Raw genomic sequence first — 26,338 nt, 5'->3', positions numbered from 1 at the left:
TCATTAGAGTTGAGCGGTGTCTGGTTGTCAACATTTTTTCAGCCTGGGGGTATAAGACATTTCACTTCAGACTGGAGAGTCACTTATTAAGGGCACTTCTACAGTGACGGCTTTCATGTCACGTGACTTCTCTTGTCACATCCAGATACCGAATGCAAGCCTGGCTTAAGTGATGCAGAGTTTAACTGGTAATGGAGGTCAGACTAAGATTTCACAAACAGGAAATGGAAAGAAAACAATTCCAGTATAATATGGATGCTAGGAATTCTCTGCACTGAATAATAATACATTCTTTTGCTATATTGTTTCTGTCCTGTGGTGTGTTTCTTAGTGTAATTTACATCTTATAAATTCAGGTTTAAATTGCATGCACAAGCTTCCTGATACCGGTCCAGGCTCTTGTCATGCTAAATCTACACTGCTGCTTATACCACAAATCCACAATGGAAGAAGAAAGAAGGCAACATGGAGGGGAAGAGGATGATGTCATCTTTGTATACCCACAGGCTAACCAGATGCAAAATTAGGATGCCTGTGTATTGTGATATCACATACAATCAGAAGGCAGATCTGAACAATTTGATCCTGCTCAGCTTCCTGCTTCAAGCCTGATATCACCACGGACAGAATTCCTCCCTTTTTACGAGCTTCTGTTTACTTATACCCCAAAGCCATATTGCCTTTAACTTCTCTCTCAAGATCTGTATCCCAAAAAACGCACGTAACAAGGAATCTCAATCGTGTGTGAAAGCTAACAGTACTACAGGAAAAGTGTGAAACGTTGAATCTGGATCTTTTGACTATTGCGGTTACTATGTAGACTTTAATATGGCATACGTGACCTCAAGAGTTTGTGCCAAATTTTTGTTGCCAAACTCTTGTCACAAGGGATTACACCATTTAAAAAAAAACACAAAATAGATGTAGGCAGCTGTATGACACATTAGCATTACAGTATTAATACCGTTATAGTGAGTAGTTTAGAAGTATTTTGATGCTGAGAGCAGCACTGTTGTGTTCAAGTTAGAGGAAGCTGTTACTCTCATGTGAAGCACACAGTAAAATACTTAAATAAATTGGTTTTTTTTAACCGTCATTCTGTATAACTGTATTACAAGCCTTCAAATAAGTTCATGTAAACACCAGAAGACACATTGCATGCCGGGCAAATCTCAATTAGTCATTTTGGTGTTGCTGACTCGTTAGCATGAATAGTGAGACATAGTGTACGTGTATGTATCTTCGAATTTCCACTGTGTGTGTGATGCAGCATGACAGGGAGGTAGTGTGTGCTGAAGAATTTCTTGTTGTAAAGTTTAGTAGAGGAGGAAACCAAGCATGGAAGGAAATGTGATCTTTGTGATTTTGGCTGTGGCATTATTGTTGATAAAAGATCAAGTGGTTTGCGTATTTCTATAAATGCTTATCTGCTTTGATTTTCACAAACAACAGTCTCTAGACTTCACTCATAATGTGGCAATAAAGAAATAACAACTCAGAAAAGCATTAGTGGTGTAATGGTGTGGGGAAGGATTTCCTGGCACAATTTGGGTTGTTAATGCAAATCGATCATCACCTGAATGTAACAGAATATTTGAGTATTGTTACTGATCATGTGTATCACTACATGTCACAAACAAACAAACAGACAGTTTTGGGATTTTTTTCATTTTTTTTCAAAACAGGTCTTCTTCCAAAGCTGTACATAGGCTGTTAATACAATATCATCATAAGCCATTAAAAAAATATTGAAATAAATAATATAGAATATATTTTTTAGATATTATAAAATCTGCTTAGATTACAGTTATTTGTCACTTGTTTGATGTACGTTACCAGCACAGTGTCACAGCTGCCACAGACACCCATGTGACACAACAGATGCGCCGCCCCTTCCTGCCACCGTATCCATGACCACCACTGGCGTCGTCATCTTCCTCTTCCTCGTCCCTGCCTGCATCCCCGCGGTGACAACAGCAGTAGTGAATAAGGAAGGAGAGGACGACAAGAAGCGAGAGGATGAGAGCGATGGCTGAAGCACTAGACAGAACCAGGAGAGTCTGTGTGCAGCAAAGGAATAAAAGAAGAGAACGGAAAAGAGAAATGTTACTTAAGAAATGTCACGTGACATCAGTATGAAGTAGAGTTTGATAGCGAATAATCAGCCTTATCGGCAAGTAATTGTATCCAAAGCTTTTAGATTTATATATACAGTGTTGTCTGAAGCTGTGCTGCTTTTTTCATGTCTATATTTTATGTACTGTACTCAAGTGTAGACCAGAATATACAGAGGCAGCAGAGAGAGACCATACATTTCAACATAAAATGGAGGCCATCGCTTGTATTTCCTTGGCTGATACCGAATGGAGGCTACTCTCCTGTGCTCTCGTGCAAACCGAATGACGCAGAAGTGATTTAATTACAGCACATTGTTAGCATGTCAACACATGTAACACAGACTAAACACTTCACAAATCTATACAGCACAAATCTGCAGTACAGTATTATCTGTGTCCATCTGGCTGTTCTGGCTTTTCTGTCTATCTGTCGCTCTCTCCTATCCCCTGGATCCTGTTCCCCCATCCCCCATTCATCTTTTCCCTGTCTCTTCTCATAGTCATTCCCCCTCTCACCTCCCTCTTGTGCACTCTCCCTCATGCTCGTACACTCTAACTCACGCTCGTACACTCTCCCTCACGCTCGTACACTCTCCATCACGCTTGCCTTCCCACTTTTTCCTTTCTATCCATGCCAGTGGATCTCTATTAATAATATGTGACCTACTTAAATACATTCATGGTTCACGCTGTTGTTTTACGCCTCTTGATTTCTTCCTCGTTCACAAAGGGTTGTCTCTTCCATCAACAATCTAGCTGTCTTTCACCTCCCTCTTGCTCCTCTCCTCTTCATTCTCTTCCTGCTTCCACGCATGCCTTACACGCTCTGACTCTCGTTCATGGTCAGGTCAAAGTTTTGCAATGGTTCAGTTTCTACATGGAAAGTATAATCGTCATCATTCTTTCTCCTGCCCACATAGAGTGATCTGATGAAAATCATCTCTTCTGTTCTTGTGAACTAAAATTAGACTGTTGCTGTGAATCATATAGTGTAGCACTGCAATTTGACACAGTCTTCCACGTCACTGCGTCTCAATCCAGCTCGGTAGCCACGGTGCCAGGTCTCACATCAGCTCTGCAGCTGTGCATCAGTGTTGAACGAACGCAGCGTTCAGGCTCGTCCAGGTGAGCATCATAGCAGGTGTTTTAAAATCTGTAAATTCTGACACGGCCAGAATTCTGTCACTGTCTGTTTTTAGTCACAGCGTCATTGAATTTTGCTGGCAATGAGCACGTCATATCACATTCCATCTCAACCCTGTGAACAAGCTGGGAATTAGCCGAATTATCACTGATTTAATTCATTAATAAAAACTTCTCCTTCGAGGCCATGCTGCTGCTCTGATCGCAAACCTACAAAGCGTTAGAATTTAAGTGTTTGAAGTTAAATTATTAATATTCCAGATTATTCTTTCCAATTAGAAACTGCAGTATAATTCTGGTCTCATGCTCAAATCAAGATGTTATGAGAGAGGAAAGGAGTGAACTAGTGAGGAAAAAAATAGACACAAAGACAGAAATAGCGTTACGTGTCTCCACACGTTGAGTCTACCCACTTGTACCAGCTGTCAGGTGTGAAAATTGCATCTGATATAAAGAAGGAAACAGAAGAAGAGCTGAAGGGGAAGAGTAATACAGCTTTCTAGGAAGGAAAGAGAACCTGTTGGTATTCCCAGCTGTCAGGCGTGAATATGTTGTCTCGCATCTGCATGGTCAGATCGAAGCGAGGGAGAGCGTGGCACATCTGCACCCATATCGAAGGGCTGTAACTTGGAATGGTCTCGATGGCAGCCATTAGTCCTGAGGACCACCTAAAGCTATCACAATACAGAGAGACAGACACACACACAGAGAGAGAGAGAGAGAGAGAGAGAGAGAGAGAGAGAGAGAGAGAGAGAGAGAGAGAGAGAGAGAGAGAGAGAGAGAGAGAGAGATTGAACTGAATCTTCACATCAAACAAGCATGTATTGTATTAATTATATACATTGTACAGTAATTAAAAGTTTTTTCCTTATACTAGTAAAGACAGGTTAATTAATTCAATCAAACAGACCAACTAAAAAAAAGTACTGCAGTGAGCCATTAAGGAAAAATGAGGGGCAGGCAGATACCAGAAAAAAGTAAAAAGGGAAAGTAGGTTAAGCAGAGAATCAACTGCCACACACATTACCCACCCCAGATTGTGTATTGAAGTGACTACAACCATGGGGCTGAGTGGGGCAGAATTTAATAAGAGATCAAAGAGGTGGTGTACGTGTGTCTATTTCATCTTCTAAAAGACAAACAGTGATTTTAACTGAAATATTTTTGGTCTTTAATATACAGGTCATGGACAAGCTATTTTATATTGATTGAACCTGAACCTCAAAAGCTCAAAATGAAAAACACGAAAACTCCGCAAAATTACACAGTTTAACTCTCCAATAATAATTACTGAGAAAATGAATGTTACATAATTACCTGGTGCAGATAAAAGTATCATGCTAATATAAAGGCAGTTCATAAAATGTGAAATTCCCTTTCTATGTAATGCTGGATTTTTTTCTTTTTAATAGATAGTTTGAGAAGTTAAAAAAAATATCTGTCTATATATGTGTGTGAACTGATATTAAAGCATCATAAACATTAACATTTGAAGTATTAAGTTAAATCAATGCAGAGTAAGATACTGGCTAACATCATTATTACAGGTAGGTATGACTAATCATTACCTAAAGCGTAAAGCGCTCCTTTTAGATTAGTCACTAGAGAAGCTCTTGTTGAAGAAGAACTTTCACCTTTCCAGCTAAACCTTTTGGGGATGCTGACAACCTGCTTTACACGGTCAAAGAATGAGAATGATTACACTGTATTGTTTCTAGTTTTTTCAAACACACTTCAGTCCTGTGCAGAACATTTGGAGAGGATAGCGGTCTCTAATGGAATAGCTGTCCCAGTCACTGTCTCTTAACCATTAACCTGGTCACAAAAACTGTCAGCTCCACAACCCCGCAAGAGGAACCTTTAGGGATTCTTTACTCATAGAAAATAACCAACAGAGGATTCCACTTCAAAATAGCAATCCTGGTAGTAACCTTCAATGAAGTTAAAAAACATGAATTATCCAAACTCTACTAGACAACCCTTCTTTTAGAGAATGTGTAGTCTGAGTGATATTTTGTTAATGTGCCAACTTACTAACTCAATGAGAGCCTCAATCTGCATCCAGTAATTGCAAATTAGCAATGAAATTTTCACTCTCACACACTCACACTCACTCTCACACACTCACTCTTACACACTCTCACACACTCACTGTTTGAATCTCTATCCTATCTGATCCTTTCATATCTTACCCTACCCTATCCTGCCTTATAATATAATTTCAATATTTTACCCTATCCTATACTATGCTGTCTTTTCCTAGCTTATCCTTTACTGTCTAATCCTATCTTATTCTGTCATATCTTATCTTATCTGTTCCTATACAGTCCTTTACCATCCTATTCTTTCTTAAGCTATGCTATCTTATCTTATCCCATCCCCTCCTATTTTATCTCAAGCTATCTTACCTATCATATACAAATTTCTCCTGTGTGGCACTCATGTCTGATTTGGGGCAATTTATCATAGTCAGTTATATTTTCAAAGTTGTTATACCCCAAAACTATTAATAGGTATTAAGGAAGAAATGTCAGATGGTTAAATATTTCAATCATCAGTCTTTATTAACAACCTAAGCTCCTCAGCAAACTATTAAGTTATTAGGTCATATAGCTCACAAACTGACTGTGTAGTGGGGCAATTAGTGAGGAACCTTAAAACACAGACAGTGAAACATGCATTAAACCAAATTTTGCTAGAGCTCTAAACTTCAGAGATTAACTTTCAACATAGTACAAAATGCTTGTTGTTGCTTTCTAAAGTACAATAATAGAAAATAACATAATACAATACAATCATTATCAACATTATGGTCATACACCTAAAAGCATGATGTTCTTAAATAAAAATAGATAAATTATTAAATAAACACTTAGCAACACTAACACTTATGTGTGGATTGACGTGACATTCTCTGTCTGCTTGTTATCACAGTGTTAATTATGAAAGGTGAGTTTGTTCTCACTTGACAGAGCACAAAGGCAAGCATAGTAATAAATCAAAACCTGGCACTGGTTCTACACAACACCGTGTATCGCTGTGTGATAATACTAGTCTTACGACTGAAACTTACGACTGAAGCTGCATAATAACCGTATTATGATTGTGATGCGTTTATTGTATGGCACACGTATTTCAATGCACCTTTTCACAGATACATAACTCTAAAGCACTGTGCAGGAGTGAACTGCATCTACAACTGTGGCATGACATTAACAAATTCAACAGGATATTTACTGTTTAATAATAAACACTCTGTAAATCCTTAAAGACCCTCATGAAACATCCCAGCTAGTATAATACATTGAAATAAAATCTCATAAAATGTAAGAATCAGTACATAATGTTGTAAATATTCATACAGCATTAACATTTTAAAACGCTCTTAGGCCTGCATCTGACTAATGATCTGGCAGGTCTTTATCTCAGCTACATGAGGGGTTTCCTACAGTGTCCTCAATATTTTATCGCCTTGAAGGCTTTCTGTAACATGCTGGAACAAATGCACCATAGCAGACCAGTCATGACCATGATCCTGAATTATGTTTGTTACAGGGTCCCTAGCAGCAGTGGTAAGCAATAATAGTGTACTGTTTATTTTAAGGTTGTACAAAAACAATTATGTTTGAAACGGCATAGTATTATACTTAACATATAAGAATGATGTGGCGCCTATATGTGGTATTGTTTACCACATTAGCTAATTTAAAAGCTTTTAGATAAATGAAAATGTGTTGTTAGAACATGGGAAAACAATACACAAGCATTAGCATTTCACTGTTTTACTACAATTGGAAAAATTGAACTGAAGTCACCGTAAACATCCTAAATTAAGTTTAATTGATTCATCATTCATTCATCTTCGCTAACAGCTTTATCTTGGTTAGGGTCATGGTTCCTCAAGTGGATGTTAAAATCCAGAGCTAATTCCAGGCATTAAGTCCAGTTAGTTCATCGTAAAAGCACACATATTCATGCCTAGCTGGAATACATTTGTTAAATTTGATGAGTTTGAATCCCAGGACCAGCAAGCTGCCACTGTTGGACCCTTGAGCAAGGCACTTAACAATCAGTTACTCAGTTGTATAAATATGCGAAATGTAAATCACTCTGGATAAGGACATCTGCGAAATACTGTAATTGTAAATAGTACCCACTGTGCCACCACGCCACCACCACGATTACATGATTAATTGTATTCAGAATGCACCAAGCAGTAAAATATTATCACAGCGCTTTTGTCCATTAGGTTAAAAAAAAAAAAAAAAGAGCAACAAAAAAAAAAACAGTGGGTTCTAAATCTGAGTGGAAAAAACATGTGAAAGACCAGGGTTATGATGTCATAAAACTTAAGAGCCAATCAGGTTCCAGTATGCAGAGCATGCAAAACGGTTCACTAAGGGTAAGAGATGGGATGTGAAGTGTTGGGGGTATTTTTCTAATTTTTTTTTTCAACTTGCGCATTCTTAACAATGTTATGTGGGTAAAACTGTGGGCTGTTTCTTGGTCTGGGTTTGTATCAACAATTTTTGTGGGTGGGAAGAAAGAAAATAAAATTTAAACTCTAACTTTTATTACATCAATACAAACCATTTTGAATGATTTGTTTGACTGATTGTTTGAACAAAGCAATATAATATATTCCAGAGTGGATGAAACACTTGTGTGTGTTGAATGGTGCATTTCATTCACGAGGGGAAGAGAAAACAGGGATCAGTCTAAACGAATATAAACTGATAAACGAGTCACAGATGATATTGTTCGGTAAATGTTTGCCTACCTTTAATCGTACTTTGAGAAGTTTCCCGTTGTTCCCCTGCCTCTCTGTTTCTGATTAGAAGCCTGATCTCAGCCTCTTCTGCTGACCGACGAGTCGCTTTGTTTGCCTTGTGAACAGAAGCATAATAAGTGACAGACGTCGCTGCGTTGGGGAGAAAAAGCAGCGCGTTTAAGCGTCGATTCACTGATTTTAAACAGGCTGCTCGCAGACAGAGAACGATAAGGAAACAATTCCGCGTATGGTAATAAAATAAACGACGGTTTTGCGGTGATAAATGTCGGAAGAATCTGTTTAGTGGCTGGAAGAGAAGCTCCTCATGAAGGCATCATTCCTGCAACACCAACTTCATCATGGCACTCAGCAGCATCCCGGATGGCGGCAGGATTTCTTCTCTAATCCCCTTTTTGTAATTTTAAAAACACCGAGTATAAAAACGATATTTAGCCTGTTAAAAAAATCATTTGTTCTTTAAAAAAATGTCAGACGTGAAAAGGGAGAATAAAAGCGCAGAGCAGCGTTCGAGTGCGTGGAACTAAATCTGGCGTTTAGGCTGCGTGCTTATAGCTCCCTCAGAGATGTTACAGAGGGAAATAAAGGCAAGTGGAAGTTGGACACACGCGAGCGCACGCGCGCGCGCGCACTCACACACACACACACACACACACACACACACACACACATACACACACACACACACACACACACACACACACACACACAAACGCGCGTGTCTTACTATCCATGTGAGGACCTAAAGATGACATAATGAAGCCGTTATAATTAATGCTGTGTATATATACATCTATCTAAACCCTAACAGTAACCTCAGTAACCAGAAGGAAAGGGTTTGTCTCATGTAGTGTTTTTCAAATTAAAAAAAAAAAGATCATTAAAAAAGCAATTGTAAAAATACCATTTTTTAAAAAAATCTTTGAGTCCATATCAAGGCAGAAAAACCTGCCCAACACACACACACACACACACACACACACACACACACACACACACACACACACACACACACACACACACACACACACACACACACAAAAGGGGGGGGCTCTATTTAGAGAATACAGCCTCTGATGGAATGGAGGCTGGAAGTCAAAGAGCACTTTTAGAAAAGAACAGAAAACACAAAGATAAACGCTGTCTAGAAAGAAATGATTCCAGTATACACCCTGGTAACATGACATGAGCAAATATATACAGCATCAAATCAGTAATTAAGTGAATTCTGATGTATGCATATGAAAATGAGGTCACAAAGTAATAAGCAATGCCAAATCTGATATAATTTGGTGCTTCATTGCAAAAAAAAAAAAATGTTTTTAAAAGCTGTGATCACATCCAGAATTCCTTACGTGAAAAGAACATTGGACTGGAGTATGAGAAAAGGGAAAGACATAATGTTGCTCTGCAGCGCTGTTAGGGTTTGACCAACATGGAAGGATTAGAAAAACACAATGAAGACAAATGGAGCAGTGAGCAAACAGAGAAAGGGAGAGGGAGGGACAGAGAGATGAGATTTGAGGATGGAGCATGACTGTGTGAAAGATAAAGAGAGGGGAAGCGCAGAGGGTTTCTGTGCTTCTACAAGAAACCATGGAAGAAAGATATGATTATGCATGAACTTTGGCAACTGCAGCATGCAGTATATAAACATAAATGCATCAGAAATCACTTCATACACAATCTGCAGAATGATCAAGATTATGATTCAAATATGTTTGTATTGTTATCTTGTATTAAGCCAAGAATGCCCACAAGGTCCCACAAAAAATGCCATTTGAGTGACAGTGTAACTGTATTATTTTCAAGTATATGTTTCACGCTCCAGACAAATTTAGCCTGCAGAAAATCAAAAACAAAAAACAGCTAAAAGCCACCAATCACAAGAAAATTATATTTTCTAACAAAAAATACATTTACATTTACAGCATTTGGCAGACACTCTTATTCAGAGTGACGTACAAAAGTGCTTTTAAGTTTCTATCATTGACTATTAACTCTGGTTCACTAGGTTACAGACTCAAGATACCATAAGCCTAAAACGCTTTTCTAAGGTTTTTTTTTTTCAAGAAGTAGGTCTTCAACCATCATTTGAAAATAGCCAGTGACTCATCTGTCCAGACCGCTAGGGGAAATTTATTCCACCACCTTGCTGCAAAGATTGTTATACTCTTTATACTTTATATGTATCGTTGTATACTTACCTCTTACCCTGAGAGATGGTGGGACCAGTCGAGCAGTGCTGGTATCTCTGAGGGTGTGAGGTTCAGTGTGGGGAGTGATGCAGGTTTTGAGGTAAGTGGGAGCTTAACAACAAGAGGAATATCCCTTTGTATGTTTTACATAAGAACAGGAATGTAGGGTTGACAAAAAAGAAGCCTTCAGATACTTGGGAATATTTTCAAATTACTGAAAATGTTTGGCATATAGAAACACACAACAGAAATCTATTACTATATTGGCAATATGCAGAAATGCCTCAAGTTTTGTCACTGCTAAATAATTCACAGCTCTGGCCATAAAACAATTTGAAATACACAGTGCATTATTAATTCATGTCCAGTCAATTTTGATTTGACCAAGTTATTACCAAGCCTTACAGTGCATAATGAGGTTATATTTTTTTATACTGTTATATTTGATGTATTTAAAATCCTACAGTAGCTTACAGACAGAGAACCTGTCTAGCAACCAGGTGTGTTGTACAGTTATGTATTAACACGGTGGTATTTAAAGTCTGTATTTAAGTGGCACTGTTTATTCAAGAGAGAATAAATACTAGAAGTATATAGTGAACCTTCATTGCCAGCAGTCACCCTGGAAACCCTAAAATGGTAATTCTAATTCAGAGATGTCAGGTCAAATTTGGAAGTGTATTTTTCTGACTCATTGGTCATCATGAATGCATCTTGTGTCATAACATGACAGGCTTGGACAGATTTAGACAGTAACGAAGTTACTTTTGAGCCAGACAACGATAAGGGGATTGCCACGCTCTATACAGCATATGTATATGTATTTACACTTGCTGTCCATTTTAGTAAGCAAATGCTAGTTGTGCAATTATCCAGTAATTAAGAGAGAGGAGAAAAGAGGTCTAAGGAAAATGTCCAGATGTAATTAAGTTGACAGAAAGGCTATGCCATCTCAAATAATTACATTTTATTACTGTGGTGAGTAGTAAAGCACCTGAGAACACAAAAGGCATCAAACATTCAGGTGGATGCAATACAATAGCAGAATATCACATGGGTTTCCACTCTTATCAACCAAGAATCTGAGGCTATCATGTGCACAGATTCAGGCAAACTATACAGCTGAAGATCAGAAAAACAAACAAACAAACAAACAAACAAAAAACAACACTTTGAGTCTGTGCTCATGATAGTCTGGGATAAAAGGTAAGGATCCTTTGCTAAAGTCATGATGCCAGCAACAGCACACCTTTGGAGGTCTTGTGGAGTCCATACGTTGGCAAGTCAGAGCTGTTTTGGTTGCACAATGTTAAGCAGATTATTTTAATCATGTGACACTTAATGCTTTCAAGAAAATAACAATGGAGAAATGTAGACAGATCAGCTGTTTCATGATGTGATTTATTGGCCAACTTATGAAAACACACCTAGTTCATATTGTCTCTTATGTCATAAACATGTGAAACAAATCATTTTATATAATTGCTATAATAAATCTGACAGGCCTAACTTGTACATATTGCTTCTGTCACATAAATGTGATTAAAAAATCGAATGACTGTGATAAAAGATCAGTTGAACTAACTGCTGTATTAACTGTGATGAGCTGAGTAACCTATGGTTGTCTATATCAGATAAACCTGCACAATAAATAGGTAATTGCCATTACAATCCTTCTTCTCAGAGTTACATGTAGATTTGTATTACTATCAGAGAGGTCTCCAAACTCCTAAACCCTCCTAAATAATCATTTTTAACATATGCTCACATGCTGGCCTCACATTTTTAAAAATGGCAAGAATTATCAAGGATGTATTTAAAAATGGTCAATTACAAATTTCTTTAAATTATCTTATTATTAATTAAAGAATACACATTATTAAAATATGGACATTAGACATTGTGTAAACATAGATATTATGATCCAGACTCCGATCCAGATTTTTTGTTTGTTGCTTGATATGTAAAAAATGACATGCTTGTTGCTGTTATACAGTGGGCCATGGCACAGAACACACTGTCTCATAAAAGCCATCTGCGGTGCGTGGAACACTGTTGACACACAGGTACAAATTACCCACGGTTAGTTTCCCAAAGTTCAAATCTTTAGCCAGTTTAATCTTCCACACTTCTTCAAATATCCTTTCTTCTTCCACGTCTGTCACTTTAGCTAGTGTGAGATGATAGGTGGGGTTTCGTGAGTCACGATGTAGCCAACCTTTCTCCCTGAACGCTTCCTGAAAGGGAGCGTTCAGGGTCTGGATGTCTGAAAGTGGCTGAGGGGCTACATGGAGAACTTTTCCATTGAAATGCCTCAGTCTAGGAGTGAAGAAGACAGAGGTGGGTGGTTTGTAGAAGTTTTTGACCAATGAACGAAGGAGCTCGCTAGCAGCAAAGACGTCCGCGGGGCCTTGAAGAACGAGTAGTGAAAGAGTAATGTGCAGTGACTCTGGTTTCACCCACCACGGCTCTGATTGAGGCAGGTGGGTCATAACTTTCCTCTGGACAAGATGGAAAGCCCGCAAGGCTGCAGGTGAGTCCACACGGAAGCAAATGAAATGAGTGGGTTTACGTCGTTGGCGGCCTGGGCGTGGCTCTTGAGGTATGGGCTGCACATGCTCTGCCTCTTCATCCTTCCCTTCCTGCTTGTCCCAGCTGTCTATCCATTCATCCTGTTTTGTGATATGTTCTTTTCCGGGTGAGATGGATAGTCCCTCTGCCTGCTGAGCTAGATCTGCCTCCTCACAACCTTTGTCCATTTGTATATTTGGGGTACAGACTAATGTTTCTTCAGCACCACCAAGAGTTTCCTGATCTGCAGCTTCCATTAAGCTGTGGTTTACGGAACCCTGCTCGTTTTTATCGACAGTCAATCCTTCCTCGTCTTCTGCTGTATCTGGAGCAGCAATTTCTATGAATTGTGTAATTTTAGTAATGAGACCAAAAGGAACAAACATTAAGGATCAACATTAGACAACATTTCATAAAAAGACACATTAATATGCATCGTTTAACACAATGATTATACAGCAGGGTGAATGAGGCTGCACTAATGAACTGCTGAAAATTATATTCATTTGAACTGATATAAATATACATTGCTTAACACCAGCATGATTAGATAGAACAGTGAGTGTAATGCGTAATATGATTCAAGCGTGGCATAAAAAGTCTTTGAGTCTCACCTTGTGGTTGATCCCCCGTATCAAATGGGGACATAACTGGCTGCCCTGTGGAGCCAAACACATGGTCAGTTCGACTGTCTCTGTCCCATAAACGCTGACCTTTATAGCTAAAGTACTGGATCCTGTGACGAGGAATAGCCATTTCCTCTGAATAGTCACAGTCACACACCTGTGAAGGTAGCATACCGCAAGAGATTAGACAGTGGATATGCAAGGTCTTTATATCTGACCTGAATAATTTGTAAAGTGTATCCTGCACCTGAGTGTCCCATGAGAAGTCAGAGAAAGGGCGTTCCAGAACTCCCAGAAAGCGGTCCAAGTGGCCCACTATAAAGTCTGCTGGGTCCACAGAGTTATCCCACAGTATCCTGGAGATGACATCGTCTGCTGTGCGCATTCGCTGCCTCTTCTGAGGCCCTTGGAAATAAAAAGGAAAAGGAAAAGAGATTCTTCAGTAATAATGTGTTACAGTTCAAGAATAAGGTATGCTGACAGTTCATATAACACACACCGTTGTTTTCATCTTCTTTGGCCTTGTATGATTTGCCTGATGATTTTCTTCTGGTTTTACGTTTCTTGCATCCTTTCTCTTCTGTTTCTTCTGATTTATGACCAGTTTCAGATGTAGATGCACTAATAAATACGGGAAGAGGGAAACAAAACAGAAAGGATTGGATGGTACATTATTCATTTAATGTGGTTTAGACGATTAGGCTCTATCAAACCTTTTAGCTTTTACCAAGCAAAATGCTATAGAAACTATGCCACCTGCTGCATAAAAACTCCACTACAAAACAATATAGGAAAGAACATCTCTATGACAATGTATCCTCCATAGATAAGAACGACAAGTTGCTAGTACAGAACACCTATCTAAACAAACTCTTTGTATTTTATTAGTCCTTTCTATGTGTTATTGTATTGCTCCGGTTCAAAGTTCAGCATGACAATGTAGGTTCAACATCCACATCAGTAATGACAATAAGTCCAGTGATATAGTCAAGTCAAGTCAAGTCAACATTATTTATAGAGCACATTTAAAAACAACAGCTGTTGGCCAAAGTGCTGTATAGAATTTAAGCATATAATAAAATACAAAACAAAATACAAAAGTCAACATAGGACACAACAACAAATAATAGACTAAGGTTATAGTGGCAGACAAACCTATGAGACAGGCGACATCTATCTCCAAAATGACACTTGCCCCTCAGGAAATACTTGCAGATGTCAAGGTCTGCATGGTCTTGTTTAGATGCATCAGGATCTTATTGAGAACAATCACAGATTATTTTTTGAAAGATTAAAACCTCCTTTTAATCCTGCATCAATAAATTAGTAGCTATAACTACAGACTAGTAAAATATTAGCAAACTATTTAAACCAATTTCAAATTCACTCAATACAGCTGCAAATAACTAAGTGCATCCATAAAAAGATAACATAATTTAGCATGCATGTAATCCCTTAAATTTGAGACATAAGACAATTTCAGATTTTCACAATACCCCAATTTAAAATGCTGTAAAATACAGCATCATAACACACAATTTAAGTTCTCAAAAGTAAGGTTTTAAAAAAAAACCAAATAGCCAAAAATTAAATTGGATATATGTGTTTTGTTCATAAGCCAAGCATCCTGTTGATATAAAAATACTCTGTGTCAAACTGTTTAAAGGTTTTTATTTATTTATTCATTTTTTGACAACTATAGTGCCACCGTGAGGCTGATAGGGTAGAGACTTTGTGAACTTGGAGGTCTACATTCCCTCAGTCTCCAGCCCATACAGTTTGGTCAGTTTCAGGGCAGGATAATAATAATAAGAATAAAAAGTATCCCTAGAACAACAGGGTGAAACCATAATAAATGAATGAATGACCTACAAACATAAGCAGGCTTATTTCCACAGAGAGGGAGCTCTTGCTTTAGACTACACTTGCTAAAACAAAATACGAATTATTTAAACTATTACTTTAAACGTATTATTATTGTTTTGCTTCTTTATTATTTATTAGTTATTTATTGTCTTATTATTATCTTATTCGATATGTCATCTAGTGATCTTTATTATTTCTGGATACTAGGAATTGTTCTGTAAATAAAATCAAATAAAAAAAAAGTAGTTACAAGAGTGATGGATTTAAATGTGGCCCATCAGACCTGTAACTAGTTAAATCTACTGTAAAGAAAAATTACAGCTTTCTTTTGTTGTGGCTATAATTCATATTTCAACCTTTGAACCTTTTACCTTGCCACATTTTCCTATTTAGGAAAGCTTCTCTAAATGATAAAGGTTTATTTAAAAAAAAAAAGATTAGAATAGATCTGACCTAAAAACTCTTCACTCTTTTAAGATGAGTTATCCTGCTTTCCATCTCATGTGTGTCTGTAGTTTATAATACATTTCTGGGTCTTTTTAAAGAACTGTAATAATAACCATAAATCTGTGTGAGTCAAAGAAGGGTGTGTCACTTATTTACAAGCTACTCACCCATGTATCGAGTTTCACTGACACCAAAAACATATAGGAAGTGTCATTTTTGCCCAGAGTACAAAAAAATGTAAAATAAAAATGATGTTTTAGGGTTACAAAAATCAATGACAACATGTCTTCTTATACATTTAGCAGACACCCTTATCCACAGTGACTTACAACTTTATTTCAATCTTACTCATACAGCTGATCAATTGAGGGTAAAGGGCCTTGCTCAGGGACCCAGCAGCAGCCTGGTGGACATGTGATTCGAACTCATGACCTTCTGATCAGTAGTCCAACACCTTAACCACTATTCTAAGTACAATCATACAACAGTGCTTTACACGTTCTATAATTATGAAAAGTGTAAATAAATACCTGATTGTGTTTCTCCTGTTTGCTTGTCTTCATTGGGCTCCATAATAAATGTGTAAATTTAAAAAACAACGATGACTTCTTGAAATGTTGTTCAATTACAACAGCTGTAGACGTAAAAGGCTTCGAGAGCTTTGCCTTTAGTAAGGTTTAAAGAAAAAAAGACAGCGAGCTTATCTGAAAGGGTGAAGTGGCAATGAGGAAGTCGATGTGAACGGCTTTAGTAAAATGTGCCGTCATGACATCATCCTGTTTGCATTGTACCCTGTTCACACTGAGTCATTCCTGGGTGGACACGATTACAGGGTGTCGCCAAGCTACACGTTATGTTATAGGACTCACATGAACACATGGTTACTTCCGTGTGCGTCACATGACGTCACTCTCTGTTCGTATGGGAATAGTAGTTTTTTTTAACATCAAAAAAAAAATTTTTTTTTTAAAGCCAACGCATTCAGACCATCAGGGATGGTTCCGATCAGTTTGAACATATTGCGTAAAGTTCTTAAAAATAAATAAATAAATAAAAAGGTCGACGGAATTCGATCGCATTCACAATCCTTTCTACATCAGCACGCGGCTGGTCACGCGCTCGTTCTTATAAACATAGCGCGTGACTTTCAGCCACGTGATCAGGGGAAAGACAAGAAGGGCTGCGAGTCAAAGCAAACGCGATTGTTTATATGCCAAAAATGCTGGACTTTGAGCCGGAGCGATACAATAACACGTAGAACAGCCTAACTAATAAAACAGAAAGAGTTTATTTAAGGTGGGTGTTCTGGTCTATGGAGGATATTTCGGAAATAGTTCTTTTTAACCTACTGAACTGAACGTTTTTGTGTGTTTTAACTCATGAATGTAGCTGAAAAGTGAAGATGTGTTGCTTTCGTTAAGACTCTCACTAAGTCAGACATCTGTCAGCAGGTCGCCATCAAGAAGACTAAAAAGGTGAGTAATATTTATCTTAAATATACCTTAAATATATATAAATATACATTTCATTTGTTCACTAGATGTATTCATTCTAAATCCATCACATACTGTACAACATTACATAACATGCTTAGGTTTGAATTTATATTATCTTTAAATGAATTTTGCCACTCAAACATTATTTCTCATCTCATTTCTCATCTTATCTCCAAACCCTAATGAAATATTTACAGATGAACGCGTTAGTTGCCCTTTGCCACTTCTGTGAACTTCACGGGCCTCGGACTCTGTTTTGCACCGAAGCTGTTCATCCGCCATCGCCTTCACCTCCTCATCATGGATCAGCGATGATGCCTGATCGAGAACCTGAAGGAGACCGTGATGGAGAAGGACTCACCATGAAGGCCAACGGCTCAGACACACACAGAGCTGACATGTGTGAGGTCTGAACTATAGTAGTGCTCATTTTAAATGCATTTGTCAAGTGAAAGAAGAGCAGTTGAATTGATAAACAGATTTATTTTTATGCTTAGTTATGATCCTATGTTCTCTCTCCGTTTCTGTTTTGGTGTCTGATGTCTTTTAATCTCTTGTATACTCAGGGCTGTCGTTCCCTACCTGCTTCTCACCCCGGTTTTGTGAGTGTGGACAGTGAGACTGGGATTCGCTTCCTTAGTCATCAGCATCCACGTCAGCCACAGCTGTTCAGCATGGTGCGTCAGGCTTGTGTGCGCAGTCTGAGCTGTGAGGTGAGTGCTTTATTGTGCGTGTGTGTGTGTGTTTGATGGGGAAATAACTTTTTTTTGTGATTTTTCAGAAGACCACATTTAGATTCATATACATGTACAGAACAAAAAAATTATTCCTTTCTACAATAAAATTTTGTTAAATCAGTTTGGTCTGAATATAAACACTGGTACTTTTTTACAGGTGTGTCCAGGTAGAGAAGGACCCATCTTCTTTGGGGATGAGCAGCATGGCTTTGTGTTCTCACACACATTCTTCATCAAAGACAGCCTCGCTCGTGGCTTTCAGCGTTGGTACAGCATCATTATAGTGGCCATGGACAGAATCTACCTCATCAACTCCTGGCCTTTCCTGTTGCGCCACCTCAAAATCACCATCCAGAGTCTGCAGAGCACAGCACTCCAGGTAGCAGAAGTCCAATCCCAGTAAACCCACAAAATCACAGGGCTATGATTATAACAAAACCACCTGACTTGTAACAAAATTAGTGCAATTTATTAATCAGAGTTCAAAGAGACACAAAATGTCAGTTAAATTGGAAAAACACCACCTGAGCTTCAATTCAATTTAGCTGTCCAGTTTCAGGAAGTCCATGCCCACTGGAGGCCTTTAATTCATGTTCTTGTTTGTCAGAATTGAGACATGATGTGGTTTGTTGTTGTGGTGGTCCACTTGCCTCAATAGAATGTTTATTTATTTAAGAGTGTTTATTTAGCTACCATTGCCTCCCACTCTGCTTGAATCTGGCTAGCCTTTATCCTCTGATCTCTCCCATCAACAGAATCAGAATCAAACACACAAGGATTCAGAATCACACAGTTGACACACAAGGAATTTGGTTCCAGCTGTTTGTGATTCTCAAAAGTACAGACATAAATAAATAACAGTATACTATACATTTAGCTTGGACTATACAAGACAAAACAAACAAGACAAGACAAAACAAACTAAAAAAATTATCCTGTAATGCACATGTACACATTAAATGAATAAGAATTTATGTCTAATGCAAAAGATGACTGACTCGGTATCTGTTTTACTCTTTAATTTCAGGTGTTTGAAAGTGAGCAGGTGGTATGCCCACAGAGAGCAGAACGGATTTTTTCACCAGCAGGCTTTCCTCATCAACGCAACGGCAATGCAGCTCGCTCTCTAACTTCTCTTACCCAGCATCCCAACCTGTGGGCCAGCCTGCATACTTCTTTCAGTTGGTAGGACATGCACAAAAACAACTCACACAAACAGCTCACAACATGGACACTTTATTTACTTTACTGACCTGTGTTTGTACATCATGCAGGCTGCTAAACGCGTGTGGGAGCCGACTGACTGAAAAACTACTTGAGGGAGCACCTACTGAAGATACACTCGTCCTCATTGAAAGACAAACAGGTAAAGGTTCTGTTCTGGTGAGATGTGCTCAAATATACAGTACCCTGAGTATGACCCTGATATTGGGTACAGGACCTATATTTAAATAAGGTGATAAAAGTGATTTTCTTATAAAAACAAATACAGCTTGTGAACAATTGTGTTATTGACTTGATTTACAATGGGGAACAGAAATGAATTAATCAAGATGGATAACAGCTTTATGGATACATGAGCATTTGCATAAAATAAAATAAATTGGTATTTATTAAATTCCTATAAATTTAGAAAAAATAACCTTACACATGAGAAGATGAACTTCGAATATTCAGCTTAAAATCTTATCATTTGCTGTGAGTTACTGTATTTTTATGTGTGGATTATATTGTCAAGTTCAAGTCACATTTATTCCATATATGCCTACAAATGTCTATCTTTATATACTATTTAAATTAATATATCAGTTAAGATGAGATGATAAATGGAGGACACACAAGTCTGAGCAGATGGTTGATATACACTAATTTTTTGTTTTTTTTCTTGGAGGATGAAAGGTGACTAGTAAGTCGGTTCCCTTTTTGCCATGTCATGTGGTAAATTTTAAAAAGCTTTGTCATAGTTTTACCTCCCCTGGTTGGATGACACAGAATTCATGTCTATATTTCTTTTATATTTTGGCCTTTTTGGATGCTGTGATTCACCTGGGTACGCTGCTATATGATATTTTGTAAATTCCCATGGATATGAATAAGTACTTTAGCTTCTGCCTCAGAGAAATTCATCAACAACAACTGTGGCCAATAAGAAGAAAACAAGCATTTAGGAATCTTCTGTGTACCCAGTGTAAACATTTAGTTTAATTTGGCTTAAGCAAACATTTAAACCCAACTTTCGTCAGAGATTTCTGAATGAGGCGCTTTATTTGGAAATATGTAGCAAATAACTAGTTTGACACTTTTCATTTCTCACATTATCAGGTGGATCCCTAGTTATATAATGTGTTTTCAGCGTGTCAAGCATCGAATGTTATTTATGTTCGGATGATGCTGTGTTGTGTTTGTTGTATGAAAATGTATACAGCAGAATAGTAAAGTTTAACAGTCACTTCCAAAGATATTTGGACATTTGAAATAAACACTGAGCTATACAATAGTTCATAGTTTCAGCTTTTTGTTGAAGGTGTAGGAATTACAGCACTCTTTTTGTGCTTCCCCTTTTAAGGGTCCTAACATAAATAGAAAGTTGGTTGCTTAGATGTTTCATGGTCATGTGTGTGTTAGTTGTGTTTGTTACAAAGTGATACATCATTATATCAAGTACAAGTCATGAGATATAAATTACTTTTCAGTTGATTTCGTGTGTGGCATTTGCATTTGGAATCTGTTGCTGTTAAAGCTCAGTAAGAAGTCCAAAGAGCTGTCAATGCCAGTGAAGCAAGCTGAAAAATCAAAACAATAAGTGGGGCCTAATCATGTATTTGGAACCTTGTTTCATTGGAAAATTGGAAAACAACATTAGAGTTTGCCAGAAGCATTTAAAAAGTTAGTTTTAGAGCATCATCCTGTAGACTGATGAGACAAAAGTTATATCTGTTTGATGAAGAGTAGTAAGGAAAAGGGAAGGAACTACACATGATCCAAAGCTTGTTACTTTATCTTATGGCTTGGCCAGTGAACATACAGCTGCCAATGAAACTGATTCCTTTGTCTTTATTGATGGTGTCACTGTGCTTAAAAGCAGCAGGCTGAACTGTGTTACTATATTGATAGAGCTAAAATCACAAAAACTTTGTCTCCAAATATTTGTGTACCGGACTGTACATGCTTGTGTCAGTGGTACATCCATTACGAAGTAGTGAGAAATAACCTGCAATAACAAGAAATATAATTATACATGAATGACTTTAGAACACTGACCTTTGGCCTAAAAGAAGTTTCAGCTTTTGCCAACAAAATACCGATTTCTGAGGTTGTAGATATAGTGTGATAAGCAGGTCCGAGGTAATAATTTACTGCCTGCTGACTCACTTTACTTAAGGTGTGTAATTATACCACTCCATGGTTCAGACAAGTTGTCTATATGTAGTTTCAAATGATTTAAATTTGTCTGTCTGGTTTTCATCACACCACACAAGAACGTGCTGGAGTTTGGATTTGCTACACAAACATTGCTTCTAACCTGTGTTGTGTCTGTGCATGCATGGGTCCTTGCCATCCTGGATGTATTCATGCCTCACTAACACAGACTCTGTATCCTCCACGACCCTGGCTGAGATTAAAAGGTCACCAAAAAGGAATGACAGATTTGTACTTGAATGAACATTGAATCCTCCACTTCCACACGTAGTGGAAAGTAACTTCCATTAAAGCTACTCCTACAAACTCTTCCTTGCAATCTCTTAAATATAAATATTTATTCACATATCTGCCAGTTTTAAAAAATCTGGTTGAGAGTGAGTAAACATTTATTAAGCATATAAAGATTGCAAACATCTGTAATGGTATTCTACTAGGAGTCAAGTTATTACTTGTCTGAATGGGACTGAATGTGTGTTTATCTGGCATCGCTAACATACCATGTAAATTTGTTCACAGAAAAAATAAATGCACTAAACATGCCATATCTCACTAGTGCAGCAAGCAGCAGGGATTTGATTAATTTATTGAATTTTCTGATTCATCTTTGTAACACACCGTCACATGTTGTATTCTCTTATTTAAAGTCATTTTAACTTATTTTATACACTGCACCATAATACACTACATATGCAACAAAGTATCTGAATAATATGATCAGTGCATTTGCAATGCACAAAAAGTCTGATAGATGCCTAGATGTGCTAAAGTGAAAGTAAGTTTCACCAGGCAGCATGCCGATACACGCATAATGACACAAAATGAAAGAATACATTAGTTCAATTATTTATTTATGCATTTTCTGCCATAATGTTTCCATACTCATATGCGTCAATTCCAGGAGATGTGAATTTACATGTACGTAGCATAGGCACCATGATTCTTGTGTTAGTCGTTGTGAAGTCGTTGGGACATTTTTACATGGCAAATCAAATCTATAGTGATTATGGATGGAAGAGAACATGGAAAAATGAATAATCTGAAAGTTATTGTTGAATTTAACTGAAATAAACTGGAATCCATTCTGTGTGCACACACAAACACACAAACAATTTATTATTGGTGCAACATTGACAAATATATTATGCCCAAACATAGGTCACTTAAACACAGTGTAATTTGGTTCAGATGTACAGTATGTAAGATGCCATTAGCTACCCTTAATCCAGCTTTCTGGTGGTAACAAAAGAGGATGGATTTGATATCTGCTCTGGTTCCTCTGTTTCTTTATACTCATGTTCTTTCAGAGAATTTGTATTTTGTCATAACAGACCTTTTCTTGCTCATTAGAGATTTATCTCAACATCCATATTTCTCTTAGGTTGTTTTGCTAAATTTACAGTGAAACTGAATTAAAAACCAGATCTCAGGTTCAGATTTGGACTCATGAAAATGCTTTACACAGTCCAAATGTAAATTCCAGTGCAGGGTAAACTCTCACTGCATATGATTTGCCAAGTCATAATATTTAATTTAAGTAATTTTACATTACTAGGCTCCTTCACAAGATTAAAAAACATTACCCACTTGATTTATTAGATAAATTTACTAGATACATTTTTGTTGTCTCTTTCAGCCTTTCATACATGATTTCATTTACTTTGTACAGATACACTGACTGAATTTTCTGATTTCTTTGTTTCCATAGAAGAAGAAGAGGAAATGAATGCTGAAGGAGTCGGAATTACAGCTCAGGACAGCCACTCAGACACCACACAAGACACAGATTTTCTGTGTGGTGATGATGGAAAAGGCACAGAATCTCTTGGACCACAGTTCAAATCTCTGAGACATTTACGTCAGGTAGATTCATGTTAAAAACATGTTAATTTTTTGTGTGATTTAATTCAGATGTCATTTAAAGATGCATTATTATTTGAATCTATTGGCAGGTCCTCGGTGCGACAGAGTTCAGACAGCTTGCATGGCATGTGCTAATGGGAAACCAAGTCATATGGAGAGGGCAGGACTGTGGTCTCATCCAGTCAGCGTTTAGCATGCTCAAGGTGAGTTAACTATCATTTAAATATGAAATCAGTGTTAAGCTTTTCCGAACAAGACTTGCCATTTGAAATGCATAAGTCACAACAACTGATTTAGTTCTGCTGTGGGTCTGCTTGACTATAATGGATTCATAGAGATGCATTAGATACTATTTATTTTAAAGACAAAATGTGAATCTTTATGGATGCAGAATAAAAAGTCCATTTTAAAGCTGCTTTTGATTTCTGGCTGCCTTTTCTTCCCCCCAACAGGCATTGCTCCCAGTAGGCTGTGTTCGTGTGGTACCCTACAGTACAAAGTATGAAGAAGCATATCGATGCAATTTTCTGGGTCTGAGCCCTGATGTGCAAATCCCAGCTCATGTCACTTCCTCAGGTATGGCCAGTATTTACATTTACAGCATTTGGAAGACGCCCTTATCCAGAGCGAAGGTCAAAAGTGCTTAAGTCTCTATCATTGGATACATTAACTCTGGTTTATTAGGTTACATACATAAGATACCATGAGTCTAAAACACTTCAGATTTTTTATATGTGTATATATATATATATATATATATATATATATATATATATATATATATATATATATATATATATATATAAAATAATTAGTTAACTAATTATTGGAATTATTACTTATATTATTATAAGAGGGTGCGAGGTGCAGTGCGAGAAGTGATTAGGACTTTGAGTTAAGAGGGAGCTGGTCCATTTTTGGCTTTGTAGGCAAGCATCAGTGTTTTGAATCTGATGCGTGCAGCTACCAGAAGCCAGTGTACGGATCGTAGCAGCAGGGTGGTATGCAGGAACTAAAGCAGGTTGAAAACAAGCCGTGCACCTGCATTTTGGATCATTTGCAGAGGACTAATTGCTTTCATAGGTAGACCTGCCAGCAGTGCATTGCAGTAGTGCAGTCTTGAAATGACAAGAGATTGAAAAAGTACGAATTTTAGTTCAAGATAAAATACATTCTAAAGGTACGTGATGTGGAAGCCTAGTGGCTATCAACACCTTAATTAATTGGTGAGAATATTTTTGGCAATCAGGTGGTCAATATCCAGTGTACTTGTTAATGTTCGACTGTATTCCCTCTCTTTCAGAGTACATGGTGTTGGTAGAGGTGCTGAATGTGGAAAGGGGCAATGCATATCCTGCATACAATGGTGACATCCTTTCAATGTACAAGTTTAATATCAGCAGTGCGAATACACAACCAACAGACAAAGGTGAAAACTGAAAAAATCTAAACAATTTGCACACAAACACATCTGAAGCTCATGCAATGGCATGACATATTGTGCCTCTTTTTCTTCTACTTGAAATCTGCAGGACCTTCGCTATTGAATAAGATCGAGCTGGCATTAGCTAATGAGAATTTGTCTGTGGAGGTGGTGTCTCACTGCTTGCTCTGTCTAAAGGAGGAGTGGATGAAGTCAGTGCAGCTCTAACTTTAACTCTTGATATCAATGGCTTTTACTTATATTATGCTAGACTTTTAAGTTAACCCTTTAAAAAAAAGTTTTCATAAGCTGAATGCAGTGATTTAGGTGCACTGCTGATAACTATTGGTAAGTCTGCCATTTAATGAGCCTTCTAACATTGTCTTCTTGCTTCCTTCTTTATTTTCCCAGTAAAGTAAAAGTGCTGTTTAAGTTCTCAAAGGTGGATGGAAGAGGTAAGGAGGACACACTGAAGGTTTTAGCCCTGCTAGGGGCTACTGGTCATGGAGAGGAGGACAACACACGTCTCCTTAAGTTCTGGATGACAGGACTGAGCAAGACATACAAGAGCCATCTAATGACCGCCGTCCGAGGGGGAGAGAGATCCATGAGTCAGTAAGCATGTGAGACAGAACATGAGCATCACTCCAAAACGGTATCCGTTGTGTACATGTGGGTCAGTGGGTTTTTGCGTTACATATGGCGTTTTATAGGTAAATTAAAAATGTCTGAGTGATGTAGCTACCTGCAAAACTGTTCTACTTCCTGGACTTTTGCTTCAGCTGTCACATTCCTCTCACATGCAAGTTTATATAATTTATCTTTTCCTGCTCAATATCTGATTCATTTTCAAATCTTCAAATAATTATTGCAGAAGTCTTTTTTTTTTTTTTTTTTTTTTTTTTGTACCATTCTTTGCTGTTGGCCCAAATGCTAAATACACAATGTACCAAGCACCACCCTGCTTAAGACAGATGTTATAACTTGCACATGATGAGTGATCTTGCCGCGTGTTTTCCAGCGTATTAACTTGAGCTCTTGTGCTGTTTACAAACGTTGGGTTAGGACTACTGTAATTATAGTTTTCATCATCACACAGCTTGAATTACGTATTATGTTAATAAGGTTAAAAAAAGTGATCCATTTGCTAAACTGAGCAGTCACTTCTGCATTTATTCTGTGTTGTTTAAAGCACATAAGCCGTATTTATTTGAGATATTTATGCATCTAGTTTGTTTCAGGTAATATTTTATTAGAACAACTACACATTAAATTATGCTCATTTAGTATGCATGAAAATATGTGTTAAAATGTGTGCTGTTTGTCATGTAGCAGGATTTTAAAAATCACTCCTGTAGGAACCTGTTGATGAAGAATCTACACTCATTTCAATCGGAGTAGGACAGTGTCTGCATTTTACTGTTTTAGTCAGAGATGAGTCGTTTGTTTTTCACCTTTTTCTGATGTCTTTGTTGACTCAGAATATATGTCATCATCTGTAACTTGCTGTTAATATTTGGCTTTTTACTGTAAATATAAATGCTAAATAAATCATTTGAATTTGAAACCATCCTGTTACTCTTCACATCTACATTGTCTTGGTGGTGTTGATAGAAAGGATCATTTTTCTTATTTTTTCTCC

General features: G+C 37.6%; 3 protein-coding genes across 11 annotated transcripts in view; 1 reads left to right on the top strand and 2 right to left on the bottom strand.

Moving 5' to 3' along the window:
- Window positions 1–8,654, bottom strand: part of ttyh1 (tweety family member 1) — a 21,400-nt gene extending 12,746 nt beyond the window's left edge. For 3 of the 5 annotated variants that reach the window (XM_027148031.2, XM_047811528.1, XM_027148033.2), the window contains exons 1-3: window positions 8,041–8,652; window positions 3,778–3,934; window positions 1,837–2,060 (exon numbers count right to left, since the gene is read on the bottom strand). In XM_027148031.2, the coding sequence (XP_027003832.2) occupies window positions 1,837–2,060; window positions 3,778–3,912 (359 nt within the window). In that variant the 5' untranslated portion in view covers window positions 3,913–3,934; window positions 8,041–8,652. Of the gene's footprint in view, window positions 1–1,836; window positions 2,061–3,777; window positions 3,935–8,040 lie in introns of all 5 variants that reach the window. The other 2 variants (XM_027148029.2, XM_047811527.1) reach the window with 1 other exon arrangement.
- A 2,538-nt stretch (window positions 8,655–11,192) lies between these two features.
- Window positions 11,193–16,617, bottom strand: leng9 (leukocyte receptor cluster (LRC) member 9). 3 transcript variants are annotated; one of them, XM_027147649.2, is made up of 6 exons: window positions 16,288–16,617; window positions 14,600–14,699; window positions 13,944–14,065; window positions 13,692–13,849; window positions 13,433–13,601; window positions 11,193–13,158 (listed from the first exon to the last, which is right to left on the bottom strand). In XM_027147649.2, exons 1-6 carry the CDS (start codon window positions 16,328–16,330, stop codon window positions 12,236–12,238), a joined length of 1,515 nt encoding a protein of 504 aa, XP_027003450.1. In that variant the 5' UTR covers window positions 16,331–16,617; the 3' UTR covers window positions 11,193–12,235. The 3 variants fall into 3 exon arrangements, with proteins under 3 accessions (XP_027003450.1, XP_027003451.1, XP_027003452.1); XM_027147650.2 differs by lacking the exon at window positions 14,600–14,699 and having other exon boundaries at window positions 13,692–13,841; XM_027147651.2 differs by lacking the exon at window positions 16,288–16,617 and having other exon boundaries at window positions 13,692–13,841.
- Window positions 16,618–16,829: 212 nt separating this feature from the next.
- On the top strand, window positions 16,830–26,266 carry flcn (folliculin). 3 transcript variants are annotated; one of them, XM_047811529.1, is made up of 13 exons: window positions 16,830–17,053; window positions 17,209–17,232; window positions 17,451–17,660; window positions 17,820–17,966; window positions 18,148–18,369; window positions 19,018–19,175; window positions 19,265–19,356; window positions 23,119–23,273; window positions 23,363–23,476; window positions 23,726–23,849; window positions 24,577–24,702; window positions 24,806–24,908; window positions 25,108–26,266. In XM_047811529.1, exons 3-13 carry the CDS (start codon window positions 17,451–17,453, stop codon window positions 25,313–25,315), a joined length of 1,659 nt encoding a protein of 552 aa, XP_047667485.1. In that variant the 5' UTR covers window positions 16,830–17,053; window positions 17,209–17,232; the 3' UTR covers window positions 25,316–26,266. The 3 variants fall into 3 exon arrangements, with proteins under 3 accessions (XP_047667485.1, XP_027003449.1, XP_027003448.1); XM_027147648.2 differs by having other exon boundaries at window positions 17,147–17,232; XM_027147647.2 differs by having other exon boundaries at window positions 16,830–17,232.
- Window positions 26,267–26,338: the final 72 nt, after the last annotated feature.

This window comes from Tachysurus fulvidraco, chromosome 3 (genome assembly GCF_022655615.1).
Source record: "Tachysurus fulvidraco isolate hzauxx_2018 chromosome 3, HZAU_PFXX_2.0, whole genome shotgun sequence".
NCBI classification, from domain to species: domain Eukaryota; kingdom Metazoa; phylum Chordata; class Actinopteri; order Siluriformes; family Bagridae; genus Tachysurus; species Tachysurus fulvidraco.
This window is presented reverse-complemented; position numbering and strand designations above follow the sequence as displayed.

What these genes read in the sequence shown, in the direction of transcription:
- leng9 (XM_027147649.2), bottom strand. Translation starts at nt 16,330, where the DNA reads ATGGAGCCCAATGAAGACAAGCAAACAGGAGAAACACAATCAG. An exon ending in AACAGGAGAAACACAATCAG is followed by an intron (nt 14,700 to 16,287) that starts GTATTTATTTAC and finishes GTTCTCAATAAG; the next exon opens with ATCCTGATGCATCTAAACAA. An exon ending in ACTTCTCATGGGACACTCAG is followed by an intron (nt 13,602 to 13,691) that starts GTGCAGGATACA and finishes CTACCTTCACAG; the next exon opens with GTGTGTGACTGTGACTATTC.
- flcn (XM_047811529.1), top strand. Translation starts at nt 17,451, where the DNA reads ATGAACGCGTTAGTTGCCCTTTGCCACTTCTGTGAACTTCACGGGCCT. An exon ending in CCTCATTGAAAGACAAACAG is followed by an intron (nt 19,357 to 23,118) that starts GTAAAGGTTCTG and finishes TTGTTTCCATAG; the next exon opens with AAGAAGAAGAGGAAATGAAT. An exon ending in TACACAACCAACAGACAAAG is followed by an intron (nt 24,703 to 24,805) that starts GTGAAAACTGAA and finishes TGAAATCTGCAG; the next exon opens with GACCTTCGCTATTGAATAAG.